Genomic DNA, 14,664 nt, shown 5'->3' with positions numbered 1-14,664 from the left:
AAATAGCAGGTCAGAGGTCCTGGTATTAAAGTCCCCTTCCCAGCCCCTTCTCCCCAGGAGTCGTTTTGCTCTGTTTTAACTTCAGTCTGTGCTGTCACTAGACAAGCTGAGGGGTCCGGAGACACCTGAGCTTTGCTGCCTGGTGCACTGTGTGTGGCGTGTTTTCCACTGGAAAACTAACCCTGAAGTCCTGGGAGAGCAATCATTTTCACTTCTCTGCTGTACCCTACTTACTTTCTCTCTCATTTTACCCTCAATTTTAGAACAAACCTAGATATGCTACCTTCCTGTTTTACAGTATGTTTTATTCTTTTGGTTGCTTTTCCTTTTAAAGATGTTATTAGAAGCTATCACCATTTTACTGGCTTCTTAAAGAGACCTAAAAAAATACGTGGAAAGTTTATGAATTTCTTATGAAAATGAAGTGTTTCTTTTATTTTTTTTCTCCAAAATTTCTCCACAATTTTCTGATCTTGGGACTCAGATTATTAAAAGTTCATTCTAGTGTGGCTCTGCTTATGTACTGTCACGTGGTGTGTAACACACATTAGTAGCACGTGGTCTCCGCTTCTCATTCTCTTTTCTGCGCTCTGCCACTCATGAACCATATCAGTTATTGTGGCCATTCTTTCTAAATTGCCTCTAAATTACCCACCTCGGTCCCATCATACCTGCTTGTGGTTTCATATCACCTGCAGTTTATGAAAACAAAGTCTTTGTTGTTGGCATTGCTCTCTCCAAACAATTTTCAATAATGGGTATGGTTACCATAGTTTCCAAATCAGGAAGTTTAATCTAACAAACGATCTTTTCCTTATTTAACAATTTCCTTTTATGAACAATATGCTAAGGTACCAAAATAAACATTTAGCATTAAATGAAATGCCTTTAATGAAAAGTATGAATTTGTTTTGCCATATTACTGATGTTTTTAGCCACATTTTAATTGGTTTTCCATATTTCTAATTTTTTCCTAAAACCACTTTGCTCTTATCTCTAAACTTTTCTGAAAATTGTTTTCAAGTTCTCAGGGTCAGTTCCATTAGGGAGTTTTCAAATGTCCCGAAATGAGTAAACTTCCACCATGGTAAAAGTAAAAGTATTATTTATGTTAATGATAAGTGATGATGTTAAAATCAGAAATTGTATTTAATCCACCCTTCAAAACACTAATTAATTTCCCAGAGTTCTGCATATGGGTTTGCATGCACTTCTGTAGACAGCCATGAAGTTTCTGCGTATCTTCATTCTCTTACACCCATGACTCTAGTTCTGAGCTCCAGGAGCTTCCCATAGGATGTCAATCAGAACAAATGGGTAGTCCCTGATTTATGGCATATTCCTGATTGCAGATGTCTCTCTTTTATCTGAGAGCCAGCTCAGATATCCATTTTATCTCCAAGCCAAATCAGCCTTAAAAGGCCCCATGCAAAAATGTAGTTGAGGAGGAAAAGGCAGGAAAGATATAAATTCAAGGGGAATAAGATAAAGGAATTCTAAACTTCACCAACTTACACAGCCCAGGGTCAGTTTCTGCTTTTTTGTTGTGTGTTTTGTTTTTTATTGATTTCAGAGAAGAAGAGAGAGAGATAGAGACATCAGTGATGAGAAAGAATCACTGATTAGCTTCCCCCTGCACCCCCCCTACTGGGGATTAAGCCCACAACCCAAGCATGTGCCCTGACCGGGAATCTAACTGTGGCCTCCTGGTTCATAGGTTGACAGTCATTGAACCACACCAGCCGGGCCAGATTCTGTTTTTAAAGAGAGAGAGAGAAAGAGAAAAATGTTACTAATATTTTTAGCAGTTGTAACTTAGAGCAGGGGCTGAGGTTTTGTTACTTTTAACCCCAAAAACCATCTCATGCTTTTTATTAGATTTTTCCTAATCCAAGAAAAGCAGACGGTCATATCCAGAAATTAATTAATTTATTCAAACATATGAAACATTAGTAACTAGACACTCTGCTAAGTGCTAGCTATTCGCTGATGGATTACACAGGCATAGTTCCTGCCCTCATGGAGTGTATTGTATTAATTTTAGAGAGGAAAGGAGAGGGAGAGAGAGAGCAAATCAGTGATGAGAGAGAATCATTGATCGTCTGCCTCCTGCACGCACCACACTGGGGACAGAGTCCGCAACCCAGGCATGTGCCCTGACCGGGAATCAAACCATGACCTCCTGGTTCATAGGTTGATGCTCAACCACTGAGCCACGCTGGCCAGGCATCTCTCTGTTTTTTAACCTCTATTTATGCTTCACAAATTATGTTGGATTCTTGTAACAGTCTTGGTGGTGAAGTGTCTGCATTAATTTGTTTACTGGTTTTTCAATGTTATCTCCTGTGCTAAATGTCAATGGTTGTGAGAGTAGCCTGCAGAGTTTTGCTCCTCGTAGCTTCTATGCCATTGTCTATTTCACCAGCTGCTCTCCGTGTCAAAGCAGTGGCATTGTACTAAAGATGCTTTGTCGTGTTTTTACATGTAAACAGATTATTTCCAATCATAGCGTAACAGGATGTTGAGTGACAGAGGTAACGTTTTTTTTCTGCCATAAAGACATAATTTCCACGCAGGAATTATGCACGTTTGTATGTTGGGAAAAGAGGGTTTCTGTCATCTCCATGTTGAAAGTCCATGTGGCATGAAGAAATCTTTTCCCTAAATTTATTTTTGTTGTTATTATTGCTGTCATTTTTTAAAAATCCATATCTTCACTCGAATGAGAAATATTAAAAACTACCTACGTTACACATGTATGAATAGAGCTTGCTTAGTTGTTTACCATTAGTGACTTTTTCATCTGAATGTTTATTCACCATATTATGGAAAACACAGTCTTTCGGTTATTTTTAATTGTTCATTGTTTTTAATTTACCAAACCGTAATGTTTTATCTTGAAGCAGTAGTAGACGTATGGTTTTTTGTGAGGTATGTTGTATGTCAGTTATTGAAAATCATGATGTGTGTGCTCTCGTAGTGTTTTTGAAATCGTGATTTTTACTTGATCTCCTTTAATAGATGACATAATAATTCTTTTTTTAATAATTAAACTAATTTAGTAAATTCAAGATGGAGGCGCTTTCCCACTGATTATGCTTCCACCTCAGAAGATGAATTTGGATCAAACCGTAACTCCCCTAAACATACCCGTCTACGTACTTCTCCAGCCCTGAAAACCACGCGATTGCAGAGCTCTGGGTCCGCCATGCCTACGAGTTCTTCGTTCAAGCACCGGATCAAAGAGCAGGAAGACTACATTCGAGACTGGACTGCTCACCGAGAGGAGATCGCCAGGTTGGTGTCGGTGGGTTCTCTTTCAGGGTGGACATTGGGTGCCAGCATTTCACCTTGGCAACCAAGTTCAGCTTCCACTTGATCTGTACTAACAGCCCAAGAGGTGAGAGCCACAGGTAACTGTGAACTTGGCTTTGTCGGAAGTATTACTCTCCATTTTTTTTTCCTTTCATATTTTCAATGCCAGTGTTGCTAACATATTGTGGAATGAATATCTTTTGATTACTTTTTATTTATAATAGAAGTGCTGATGAGTCAATATAATTTTTGAGAGGTAGTATCAGCTCTATATAATTAGAAGAATTGTACAGCTAAATTTTTGATTATTTTGCTTTTAAGAGGTAATAATGTACTTGTTAGAGATATGTGGTTAATGTTCTCTGTGAAGAATTAGAGTAGGTACATTGTATCACATTTATGCATTAATTAAGTATAGTTCAACCCTTTAATTAAATCAAAATATGTTTCTTTTCTGTTAAATAAATTTGTTGTAACCATTAGGTTATATAATAAGTAAAATTCAGATGTGATTTTTAATTGATAACTTGTGGTTGAACATTGAGAGAGGCTATAATCAAACAGATGCTATAGTGATTAAAAGATAACTTTTAAAGTTCTCAAGATATCAGAGGAATTTTATTGCCGGATACCATATGTTATCTAAATGCTTTCATCATATCCATGCAAAATACCAAGTTTTACACTTGGCAACATTGTTAAAGAATTACATATTAGTCCATAGGTGCTTTATAAAAAATAAACTTATAACACTATGGTCTTTATCTTTTGTTTCTTTCCTCTATTGACTTCTGTAAATTGTGTTTTTTCTGCTTATTATCTTAATGTAATGTTTAGAGTTTTTTGTTTTTAATTATTGTAATTGCGTTTAACTCCTAGAGAACATGCTCTTAATCCCATTGTGCTGCTGAAACACTTTTATGTCACCATATAAGTAGCATTGTCGTGAGAATAACTATTGAAGTGGGTAAGCCCGTTCTAGTTAGAGGAAGGCATGGATTCTTACAGGCCCACAGAATTCCTGTAGTGAGGGAGTCTGTGCCACAGCCGGCAGCGGCAGGCCTTGCTCTTGTCTCATCATTTGTCCCTTCCGGTGGAGATGTCCCACCCACAAGTTCAAGTGCTGCCTGAGGTACCAGAGTGCATGTCTGCGTCCTCTCGGGAGCCTCCCCTCTCAAGCTCTCCACCCCAAACTAGAACCACTAAACAGCCTTCTTGGCCAAACCCACACCCTTGCCCCCAAACGAAAAGAATGCAGAGGGAAAGGGGATGGGAACTGTGTGTGAAGTTTTCACTTGGTTCCACTGCGGTATGATGTGCATTTTGTTACTACTGTCCATGTGTGTTTTATTATCGAGAGCAGGACTCCAGGCCAGGCCATGTAGCCCTTAATGGTCTTAGGCCTTTTCCCTGTAGTTTGTCAGTAGCACTATACTAATAAAATGTGCCTTTGAAATTTTAGCTTTTTGAAGTATATTTTTCTACCATATTTCTTAGAGCCAGAGAAGGTATTTTGTTTGTTTATTTGATTGTTTGTCTGTTTTAAGGAATTAAAAAGGGGAGGAGGAAGGATAGAAAACAGGGAAGGAAAGAAAGTAGAAAGTTGATGTTGATGGTCAGTGTTCCTATAGGACACTTGTCAATCAAAGCACAGTAAAGCGAGGTATGCCCGTACCTACACAGTCCCCATCCACTCAACAAAGAATCTTCACCAGCTCCTGTGAGTGAAGCAGTGCTTAGCTGAGTGGACTGTGAAGGTGACTGGGGCCTGGATGTCCTCAGAGAGTTCACAGTTAAAGGAAGGAAGCAAAGGTGTGTGTAACTCATAGAAGGCAGAGTGATGTGAGAGGTTGAAAAAGTATGAAGTTTTGCTCAAGTATAAGAGTGAAGGTGGCCCGGCCGGCGTGGCTCTGTGGTTGAGCATCGACCTACAAGCCAGGAGGTCTTGGTTCCATACGGTCAGGGCACACGCCCGGGGTTTTGGGCTCGATCCCCAGTAAGGGGGTGTGCAGGAGGCAGACGATCGATGATTCTCTCTTATCAGTGATGTTTCTATCTCTTTCTCCCTTCCTCTCTAAAATCAATAAAAATATACAAATTTTTAGAAGAGCAGGCATTAGAAGATTGGATTTAGAAAAAAAGCAGATACAAGAGGTGTAAAATTTTCTATTAGCATAATCTAGAAGCATCACATAATTTGTAAGTTTAGATTTAACAACCATATGCAGATTCATAACCTATATTGCATTATAAATTTGCTATTTCTACTTGAAGATATTCATTTTTTTTAATAATTTGCCTTTTACTAATACTGTTTTTAGTAGATGTTGAGATTTTTAAGCAGTGTGGATTTAAATTTAATGATCTGTATTATTAAGTCAACTTTAAGATAGGAATTGCCATGCAAAGAAAGAGCTCTTGTATACACAGCATACTTGCAAATTAAAAGAGGGCTTTTTTGGTGCTTATTGTATATACATTGAGTTCATTTTAGTACAGTTTTAGTACAACATGCATAACATGTTGACATTGCTGTGGTCTGTGTTGTTTCTAATTAATTCATACTGCTTTCTACAAATGTCAGAAATTTCATTGTACAAATGTCTGCTTAAAAAACCTTAAAAAAGAATTGATTTTTGTATGATTATTTTTTATCTCATTAAGCCTGGTTATCCTGTTTCTTGTCCTTGTTCTTTTATTTCAGGAAATTGTAGGAATTGAATAAATCATCTGGGGAACACTTTAAACCTTTTCTCAAAAGAATTACATCAACATTTAACAAGTTTTTTAAATTATATATGGAATGGTAATGTCAGATGTAGCATGACATAAAAAGATCTAGTTAGACCACTTACCATTTGTGACCTTAAACTGGTCACATAACTTCACCTAAGGCTCATTTTCCTCAACTGTAAAACAAGATGATAATACTTCTTTTACAGGTGGTTGTGAGAATTAAATGAGTTGATGAATATAAAGCTTTGAAATGATGCTCATCCTATATAATAAAAGGCTAATATGCAAATCATTCAAACAGTGGAACAACCAGTCGCTATGATGCGCACTGACCACTAGGGGGCAGACACTTAACGCAGGAGCTTTCCCCTGGTAGTTAGTGTGCTCCCACAGCAGGAGCACCGCTCAGCCAGAAGCTGGGCTCACCGCTGGTGTGCGCAGTGGTGGTGGCGGGAGCCTCTCCTGCCTCTGCGGCAAGCTAAGAATGTCCACCTGCCAGTTTAGGCCCATGGGGAGCGGGCCTAAGCCATCAGTCAGACATCCCCCAAGGGCTCCTGGACTGCGAGAGGGCGCAGGCTGGGCTGAGGGACACACCTCCCCCCCGCCCCCCCCGTGCACGAATTTCATGCACTGAGCCTCTAGTTATATTATAATATAGTGATTGTGATTATATTATATATTTTATTATAATGGTACTCATTACATTATTCTAAGCTTATTAGGGGGACCCTAACCGCTTCTTCACCACTATAGCTCTTAGGGCCACACACAGTGCGGGACACATAATGAGGGGCCAGGAAATATTCACTCTGGTAGATAAAACAGGAACTGACCACAGATTGCTTCTGTTGGGCCATAAGCCTCAACCTAGCTTCTCTTTTTAAATTTATAGTTAAAATTTTATGCAAATACTCCATTCCTTGTAAGCCTTTCAAGCTAACATTTTTGCATAAGCTAAAAACAAATGCTACATTGTCCTTTGGATTTTAAAGTCGCAGGGAGCTTAAACATGTACTTTTAGAATGCTCTGTGTTTTCAAAACCTTTCCTGAGGGAGCAGCCAAAATTGAGTTCATGTACAGCCGATGTTTGAAGTTGGAAACTTTGAAGTTTCATTGAACTGAAATCTTTTGGAGGAAAACATTAGTATCAGTGGTAGATTTTGTGAGTTTCTCCCTCTTAAAAACATAGCAGTAGCCTGCCTGGCATGGCTCAGTGGTTGAGCACTGGTAACAGTTACTTAGTTCTTTTGGAAATGAGCTCATGTTCATAAAGAACTAAATAACTCTTACCAGAGATCATCAGAGGACCTGAGTGTGGTCCTGCCATAGCTGCCTTTATGCTGTGTGGTCATGAGCGAGCCACCCAGCTTCTCTCAGAATGTGCCCTTATCCATAATCAGTTAGATAAGACCTACCTCACAAGAACGTTGTGGCCCTCGAATGATGTGTGTGTACTATGAAGTGATGTACACAGGAGCGTAAAGTGCTCCCCGCAGCTCTTCTTGTACCATGGGCCCCTTTGGCCATCTGCAGAAGCTACGGAGCGCTTCTCAGGACAGTCTTTCTAAATCATAAACATGGAATTGCAGAGAAACGCAATTATATTGAAATACTGGATAGTTATCAAAATACCACTGAAGCGGTATAGTAACATACAAGGGGTCCCGGATTGCAAGAAGGCGCAGGCCAGGCTGAGGGACCCCACCAGTGCACAAATTCGTGCCCTAGGCCTCTAGTAGTAACATATGGTTCTTTGTTAAAATACCGAAGTGACCATCATTGCTGTGAGCTTAATGACTGCAGTAATTTTGAAGTAGTGATGACTAAATGTTTTGAGTTACCTGTAGCAACTATAATGTGATTTCTGTTGGTGTCAGAAATCACCAGTATTGCTAATACTACTACTGTTTGCTGCTTGTATTTATAACTGAAAATGCTAAGCTTCTGTGAGAAGTTAGTGAAAATAAAATTGTAATGCTTTTTCTCATCCAAGTGTGTTTTAAAAAACATATCACTACTTCAGGGTGTTTAAAGTATATTTTTCAAAATAACAACTTAAGATTATATGGAATTTAGTTTTATTCATTTAATTCTTTTAATATTTATTTTTTAAATACATTTTTATTGATTTCAGAGAGGAAGGGAGCTGGAAAGAGAGATAGAAACATTAATGATGAGAGAGAATCATGGATCAGCTGCCTCCTGCATGCCCCACCCTGGGGATCGAGCCCACAACCCGGGCATGTGCCCTGACCGGGAATTGAACAGTGATCTCCTGGTTCATAGGTCGATGCTCAACCACTGAGCCACACTGGCCAGGGCTTATTCATTTTTTAAAAATTAAAGTTTAAGATTCCAAACATCAAAATAGTTAACACTTCCAGAGAACCTTAAGTTTGGAGTACATATGTTTAGATGTACAACTTACATAACTGGTTCCATCATAAATGATGTTTCTAGAGCTGTTACTGAAAAGCGATTAAAGTTCTCTCTTAAATTATTCCAGGATCAGCCAAGACCTTGCTCTCATTGCTCGGGAAATCAACGACGTAGCCGGCGAGATAGACTCGGTGACGTCCTCGGGCACTGCCCCTAGTACCACAGTAAGCACTGCCGCCACCACCCCTGGCTCTGCCATAGACACTAGAGAAGAGGTAGGAGAGCCTCATGGAGAAATGCATAAGGTTCTTTCTTTTCTTTATTTCTTTTGCTTTTAGCTTTTTGCGCAGTTTATTTTACTTACGTCCGCCCTCCCTGTTTGCACGAAGCTCTGCATTTTCCATCTTTGCTCTAACAGATTGCTTTTGTGTGTTTTTAACAACACTCGTAAAGACTAACCCTTGTCTACTACTAATATTGGCATGAAGTTGTGATATTATTTACAATAAGTACTTTGCGATTGGTGCAGTTTCACTTAAAATATGAATATAAATGGTATGTGAAAAGCAAGCCAGAATTTGATAAAGTTTCTGTAAAATTTGACTATGAAAATACTTCAATTAAAAAAGTATTTTCCTAGCTAATTAATTAGGAGATGGCTCTAATGGCAAGGAAAGAAAAATTCTAGTTTCACTTCTACTCACAGACATATATACACAAGATCCTTTGAAAATTTACATGTGTATATATATGTGTATACATATATATGTTCGTGCACACACACAAATACATATATATATTTTCAATCTTGCAACTTTCTGGTAAACTCTGTGTAATGTAAATTAACAGGCTATTGTCCTTCCAAAACCATCGTTCCTGCTTTCCACCTCTAGGGGGCAGCATTTACTTAACATTGCTCCAGAAGGTACCGTTAACACAATGTAAAATTGATGGTACTCTGGTCATGTTGGCTCTCTTGATTTGGTGCAGAAACACAAACAAAAGCTTGGCACTTGAAAGAATGGATTAAAGTTTTATTAGGACAAAGCCACACTCATTGTTTAATGATATCAGAATCTAGTAGTCGGACGGAGACTGGATGGCCGCAAACTAAAATATTTATTCTCTGGCCCTTCACAGAAAAACATTTGCCAACCTCCAATATTAATGATTCCACATCCTTAATTTATAAAATAGTGTTCCCAATATTAACCAAAAATGGCTACCGTTTTTGAGAAGTTTAATTCTGGTTATCGATGCTAATAATACTGTCTTTGGTTGCTTCTTGTCACACTCCTTTTATAGCCTAACTTTTTAATAGTCACTTTTTGGTGTTTTTTCCCCTTTATGTGTTGCCTAATTTGGTAAATGGTGCTTCATCAGTCTGTGTAGTTTTGTTACCATGTTGATTAACTGTCTATGTATATAAAATTATCCTTTTTTGGTGAAAAACAGAATCTTCTTGGTGGCAAGACATACACAATTTTTTCGGTACATTAAAAATGATAAAGATAATATTTTCTCAGCTGTCTAACTAAATTTTATCTAACATGATGATTCACTCAGACCCAGTAAAATTATTCATACATTTCATTGAATAGACTTTCATTTTTCTTTTTTATTTCTGAATATTGTACTAAAATATATTCCTTCTTCAGTAAACCCGAGTTACTTTGTATTATACGTGTGTAGTTTGAACTGTAGGTGGCAGTATATCCTTTTTGTTGGAGGAATACGTAATTTCTGTCGCATTGTTAAAAATTTCTTTAAGACCAACATACTTATTTTGTAGATTTAAAATTTTTTCCTTTTGTAAATTTAATTGGAATTTGCAATTTGTGTATCTATGAAGAAATTTAGCACCTGGATTTGGGGAGAAAAAAACCAAGATAGGAAACTAAAAGAAACAGAACCATTATTTTACACTGGTAAGGCAATGTGAGTAATATGAGCTCCTTGTCTATCTACATGGCTCAGCTTTTCCAATTTACCATCCGTTTTCCATTTGGGGGAAATCTTGTCCATGGAAGAATCAAATTGATAATAGCTCTGTATTTTGGATTTTGAAAATAGAATCTATGTAGATGAGCATCTGTTTTATAAAAGACACCTTTGGCGTGCTTATGAAAAGAAAGAGTAATTGGTTTATTGAAGATATCATGCTTCTCTTACTACCTGAGAATGAAATAACTTCTGTCTAATCATGAAAAATGATAATGCCAATATCTCTGCTTTTCCAAATTATTCTCATAAAGGTTTGCTCTTGTCCTATTAGTTGGTTGATCGAGTTTTTGATGAAAGCCTCAACTTCCGAAAGATCCCGCCATTGGTTAATTCTAAAACACCGGAAGGGAACAACTGTCGGGCTAACGATTCAAGGCCTCAACCGCCAGAGCCTCCCGATCACTTAACAATCACGAGGCGGAGGACCTGGAGCAGAGATGAGGTACGTAAACCATCGGCATCAACTAGCGGCAGAGGGGGATGTCCGTCTGTGGGAGAGGAGGAACTCTTCAATAACTAGGCTGGGAAAAGTGCTTGTCTTTTTTGGTTGTTTTTTTTAAAACATATTTTTATTGATTTTAGGGAGGGAGAGAGAGATAGAAACATCAATGATGAGAGAGAATCACTGATCAGCTGCCTCCTGCATGCCTCCTATTGAGGATCAAGCCTGCAAACAGGCATGTGCCCTGACTGGGAATCGAACCATGTGCATTGAGCCACCCCAGCCAGGCAAAAATGCTTGTCTTTAGGGGTAGAATGAAATTCCATCTTGACATCACCTCATATACAAATAACTCCAAATGAGCTAAGTTTTACAGGGTGAAAGTAAAACCTTAGTAAAAATATATTAAATATCTTTCAACATTGCAGTAGGGAATGATTTTGTAAAAGACACAAAAACTTTTGACTTTAAAACATTGATAAATTTGAGTATATTAAACAGGCAAACGGCGAAGGATTAGTATCTATAATATATGAAGAATCTTACCAATCAGTTAAAAAGACAAAACAATCCAATAGAAAAATCTATTTCAAAACAAAACAAAACATGAACAGTATTTCACTGAAGGGAAAGCACCCAAGAGCTAACTCAGGAGTGATATGCAGAGGTGGTCCAGCTTCCCAGCTAGGGTGTGGGTAGAAGGAGAATATAGAACAGTGATGGCAAACCTATGACACGCGTGTCAGAGGTGACACGCGAACTCATTTTTTTGGTTGATTTTTCTTTGTTAAATGGCATTTAAATATATAAAATAAATATAAAAAATATAAGTCTTTGTTTTACTATGGTTGCAAATATCAAAAAATTTCTATATGTGACACGGCACCAGAGTTAAGTTAGGGTTTTTCAAAACGCTGACACGCCGAGCTCAAAAGGTTCGCCATCACTGATATAGAAAGAGGCCGTTGACAAGAAGGGTTTGATCCTAGGCTGGCATCTATGGATCCCTGTATTTAAGGAATAGGAGCTAAAAGTTAGTATACGTGAATATGTATGTTTGCAATAGCACGGAGTAGTGAAAAACTACCTCTGATGGCCTGGCTGGTGTGGCTCAGTGGTTGAGCATTGACCTGTGAACCAGGAGGTCAGTTTGATTCCAGGTCAGGGCACATAGCCGGGTTGTGGGCTCGATCCCCAGTGTGGGGCGTGCGGGAGGCAGCCGATCCATGATTCTCTTTTATCATTGATGTCTCTCTCTCTTCCTCTCCCTTCTTCTCTGAAATCAATTAAAATATATTTTTTTAAATCTCCCTCTGGTAGAAAAGCATGTGGCCGGCTCCTTAGGCACGGCTGCAGGATGCTAGATGGTCCTGGCCTGGCCTGATAGTTATTTATTGTTCTTGGTGTCAGGAAAAGGACCCATTCTCTGATCTTATCTACATTCTGCCTGAGGTCCGGGAAGATAAATTTGTCTAAATGTAATTAAACTATGTGGAAGAAGTTATATTTTTAAAGAGAATGGAAGCATCTAGGTTGATAGTTATCTCCAGCTTAATATCAGAAAATCTTCAATATACAATATACTGTGACAATGAGCTACACTTTATGGGGTAGAAAAAAAGAGATATCCTTTTCTGTTTTAATCTTCCCTTAGACTACCCAGCCCCTTCTCACTTCATCCCTAATGAATGTGTCTTCCACTCTTTGGATTGGATTCCTCAAGGCTCACAAAGTGCCACTGTGCTCTGTAGCCTTTCATTGCCCACTGTTGCTTTTCATATTCTAATTAACCCTTTATCCCCCTAAATTCAAGTCCTTGTCATTCTCCGGATCTACTTTTCCTGATGCCTTATTCACAGAAATCCTTCTCCTTAGAATTCCTACAGCACGGAATCGCAACATTTAGTTTTAGCACTTACTTACATTCTTATAGAGTAGTTGGCTGTATTTCCTATATATTACTGTATATAGATCTCTAAAGCTTCTTAACATCCAAAGCCATTATGTTGCTTTCTGGGTTTTCCTAGCGTCCAGGTACAGTTCTCAGGCCAAGGAGCTGGTTTGGGATCCCACCACTGAGCCCCCAGCGTAGTCCTCCTCCTAGCGCTCTGCTAGCTGTGCCTCTGTCACCTGTGCTGGCAAGTGTTATTCCACTGGCCTGTGCAGTATCTGCAGCTGTGCTCACGCTGCAGCGAGAGCTCAGTAGGGACAGAGAGCCTCGCCCCAATCTTCACTCCCTGGCCCTTTGCAGAAGTTTGTTGACCTCTGGTTTTTTGGTTTTGTTTTGGTTTCTTTTAATATATTTTTATTGATTTCAGAGAGGAAGAGAGAGAGAGAGAGAGGGAGATAGAAACATCAATGATGAGAATCACTGATCGGCTGCCTCCTGCACACCTCATACTGGAGATCGAGCCCAGAACTCGGGCATGTGTCCTGACTGGGAATCAACCCGTGACCTCCTGGTTTATAAGTCGATGCTCAACTACTGAGCCATGCCAAGCGGGCCTGACCTCTGGTTTTGCCCGTGAATTTCAACTGGGGAGGTACTAACCCCCATTATAAAAACTTACATTTTGAGTACATTTTTAAAATGTGTCTGTCCCACTAGACTCCGCCCTGGAGAACAAGAATTATAATCTTCGTCATCTCTGTATTCATATGATCTGATGAAAGAATAGCTAGTAAATTTAGTATTCTCAATTCTTGATGCGTTCCCTCTTATGGTCATTTCATTGGGGGTGTGAGAGACAGGATCATGGTGGGATGATCCTGCTAGTAATGGATGGTGGGATGAAGGGATATGACCAAAACAATAGGGCAACTTTACAAGTCAGGTAATAAAAAGGAACTCCTTTGCGAATATTTCTTCCTCCATGTGGTTATGCAGTATGCTAATTACATCTTCCTTGGTCTTTGATTATAATTGGCATGCATACTAAATGCCCTGAACACAGGGAGCTGGGACAGCGTGCTTGCTGCGGAGTCAGGGCCTCGGGGATGTGCTAACGTCTGCGTTCTCTCTGGCTGCTCAGGTCATGGGAGATAACTTGCTGCTCTCGTCCGTCTTCCAGTTCTCCAAGAAGATCCGACAGTCCATAGACAAAACAGCCGGGAAGATCAGGTACTGCGGTGTGGCTTTACCTCCTGCTTTTATTAGCAACAGTTGCCTGTTCCACGGTTTTTAAAAATATATTTTTAATGATTTCATTGAGGAAGGAAGAGGGAGAGAGAGAAACTTCAATAATGAAAGAGAATCATTGATCAGCTGCCTCCTGCACACCCCCTACAGGAGGTCGAGCCTGCAACCCGGGCATGTGCCCTGACTGGGAATTGAACCATGACCTGGTTCATAGGTCGATGCTCAACCACTGAGCCATGCTGGCCGGCCTGCTCCACATTTTTCAAGCCTGCTAGCACTGCTCCTAGGAACTGGTGAAGCCAGTGGCAATGACTCTTACTCTGCCTCCACCACGTCCCTTGCTTTTTAGATAGAAGTAATAGCCGCGAGCGAAATGGGCAGTGTGAAGGGGACAAAAAAAGAAATAAATGTCCCTTATCATTAAAAGCGAATAGTTATACTCACTCGGTTTAATTTTATTAGTTACCAGAAGCAATTTTCCACATTATAATGGTGTTTTAAAGGAACAGACTTTTGAGATTTCTATTATAAGACCTCAAACTTTCCTCTAATTTTATCTTCCTCATCAGTAAAGGGTATGTGTACTTTTAAAAGACTCAGAAAATGTATGTAAAAAGGCTTTAGGTACTGGCAAAATTCACTGAATTT

General features: G+C 39.2%; 1 protein-coding gene across 10 annotated transcripts in view; it reads left to right on the top strand.

Moving 5' to 3' along the window:
* Nucleotides 1–14,664, top strand: part of CEP170 (centrosomal protein 170) — a 100,123-nt gene that overhangs the window by 78,808 nt on the left and 6,651 nt on the right. For 5 of the 10 annotated variants that reach the window (XM_036355087.1, XM_036355086.1, XM_036355082.1 and 2 more), the window contains 4 exons: nucleotides 3,063–3,297; nucleotides 8,559–8,736; nucleotides 10,707–10,877; nucleotides 13,910–13,998. In XM_036355087.1, coding sequence (XP_036210980.1) covers nucleotides 3,063–3,297; nucleotides 8,559–8,736; nucleotides 10,707–10,877; nucleotides 13,910–13,998 — 673 coding nt within the window. The remainder of the gene's footprint in view (nucleotides 1–3,062; nucleotides 3,298–8,558; nucleotides 8,737–10,706; nucleotides 10,878–13,909; nucleotides 13,999–14,664) is intronic. The other 5 variants (XM_036355089.1, XM_036355085.1, XM_036355088.1 and 2 more) reach the window with 3 other exon arrangements.

The sequence above is a fragment of the Myotis myotis genome, unplaced genomic scaffold (assembly GCF_014108235.1).
Source record: "Myotis myotis isolate mMyoMyo1 unplaced genomic scaffold, mMyoMyo1.p scaffold_m19_p_21, whole genome shotgun sequence".
NCBI classification, from domain to species: domain Eukaryota; kingdom Metazoa; phylum Chordata; class Mammalia; order Chiroptera; family Vespertilionidae; genus Myotis; species Myotis myotis.
Note: the sequence above shows the minus strand (reverse complement) of the source record. Positions and strands in the feature narration are given on the sequence as shown.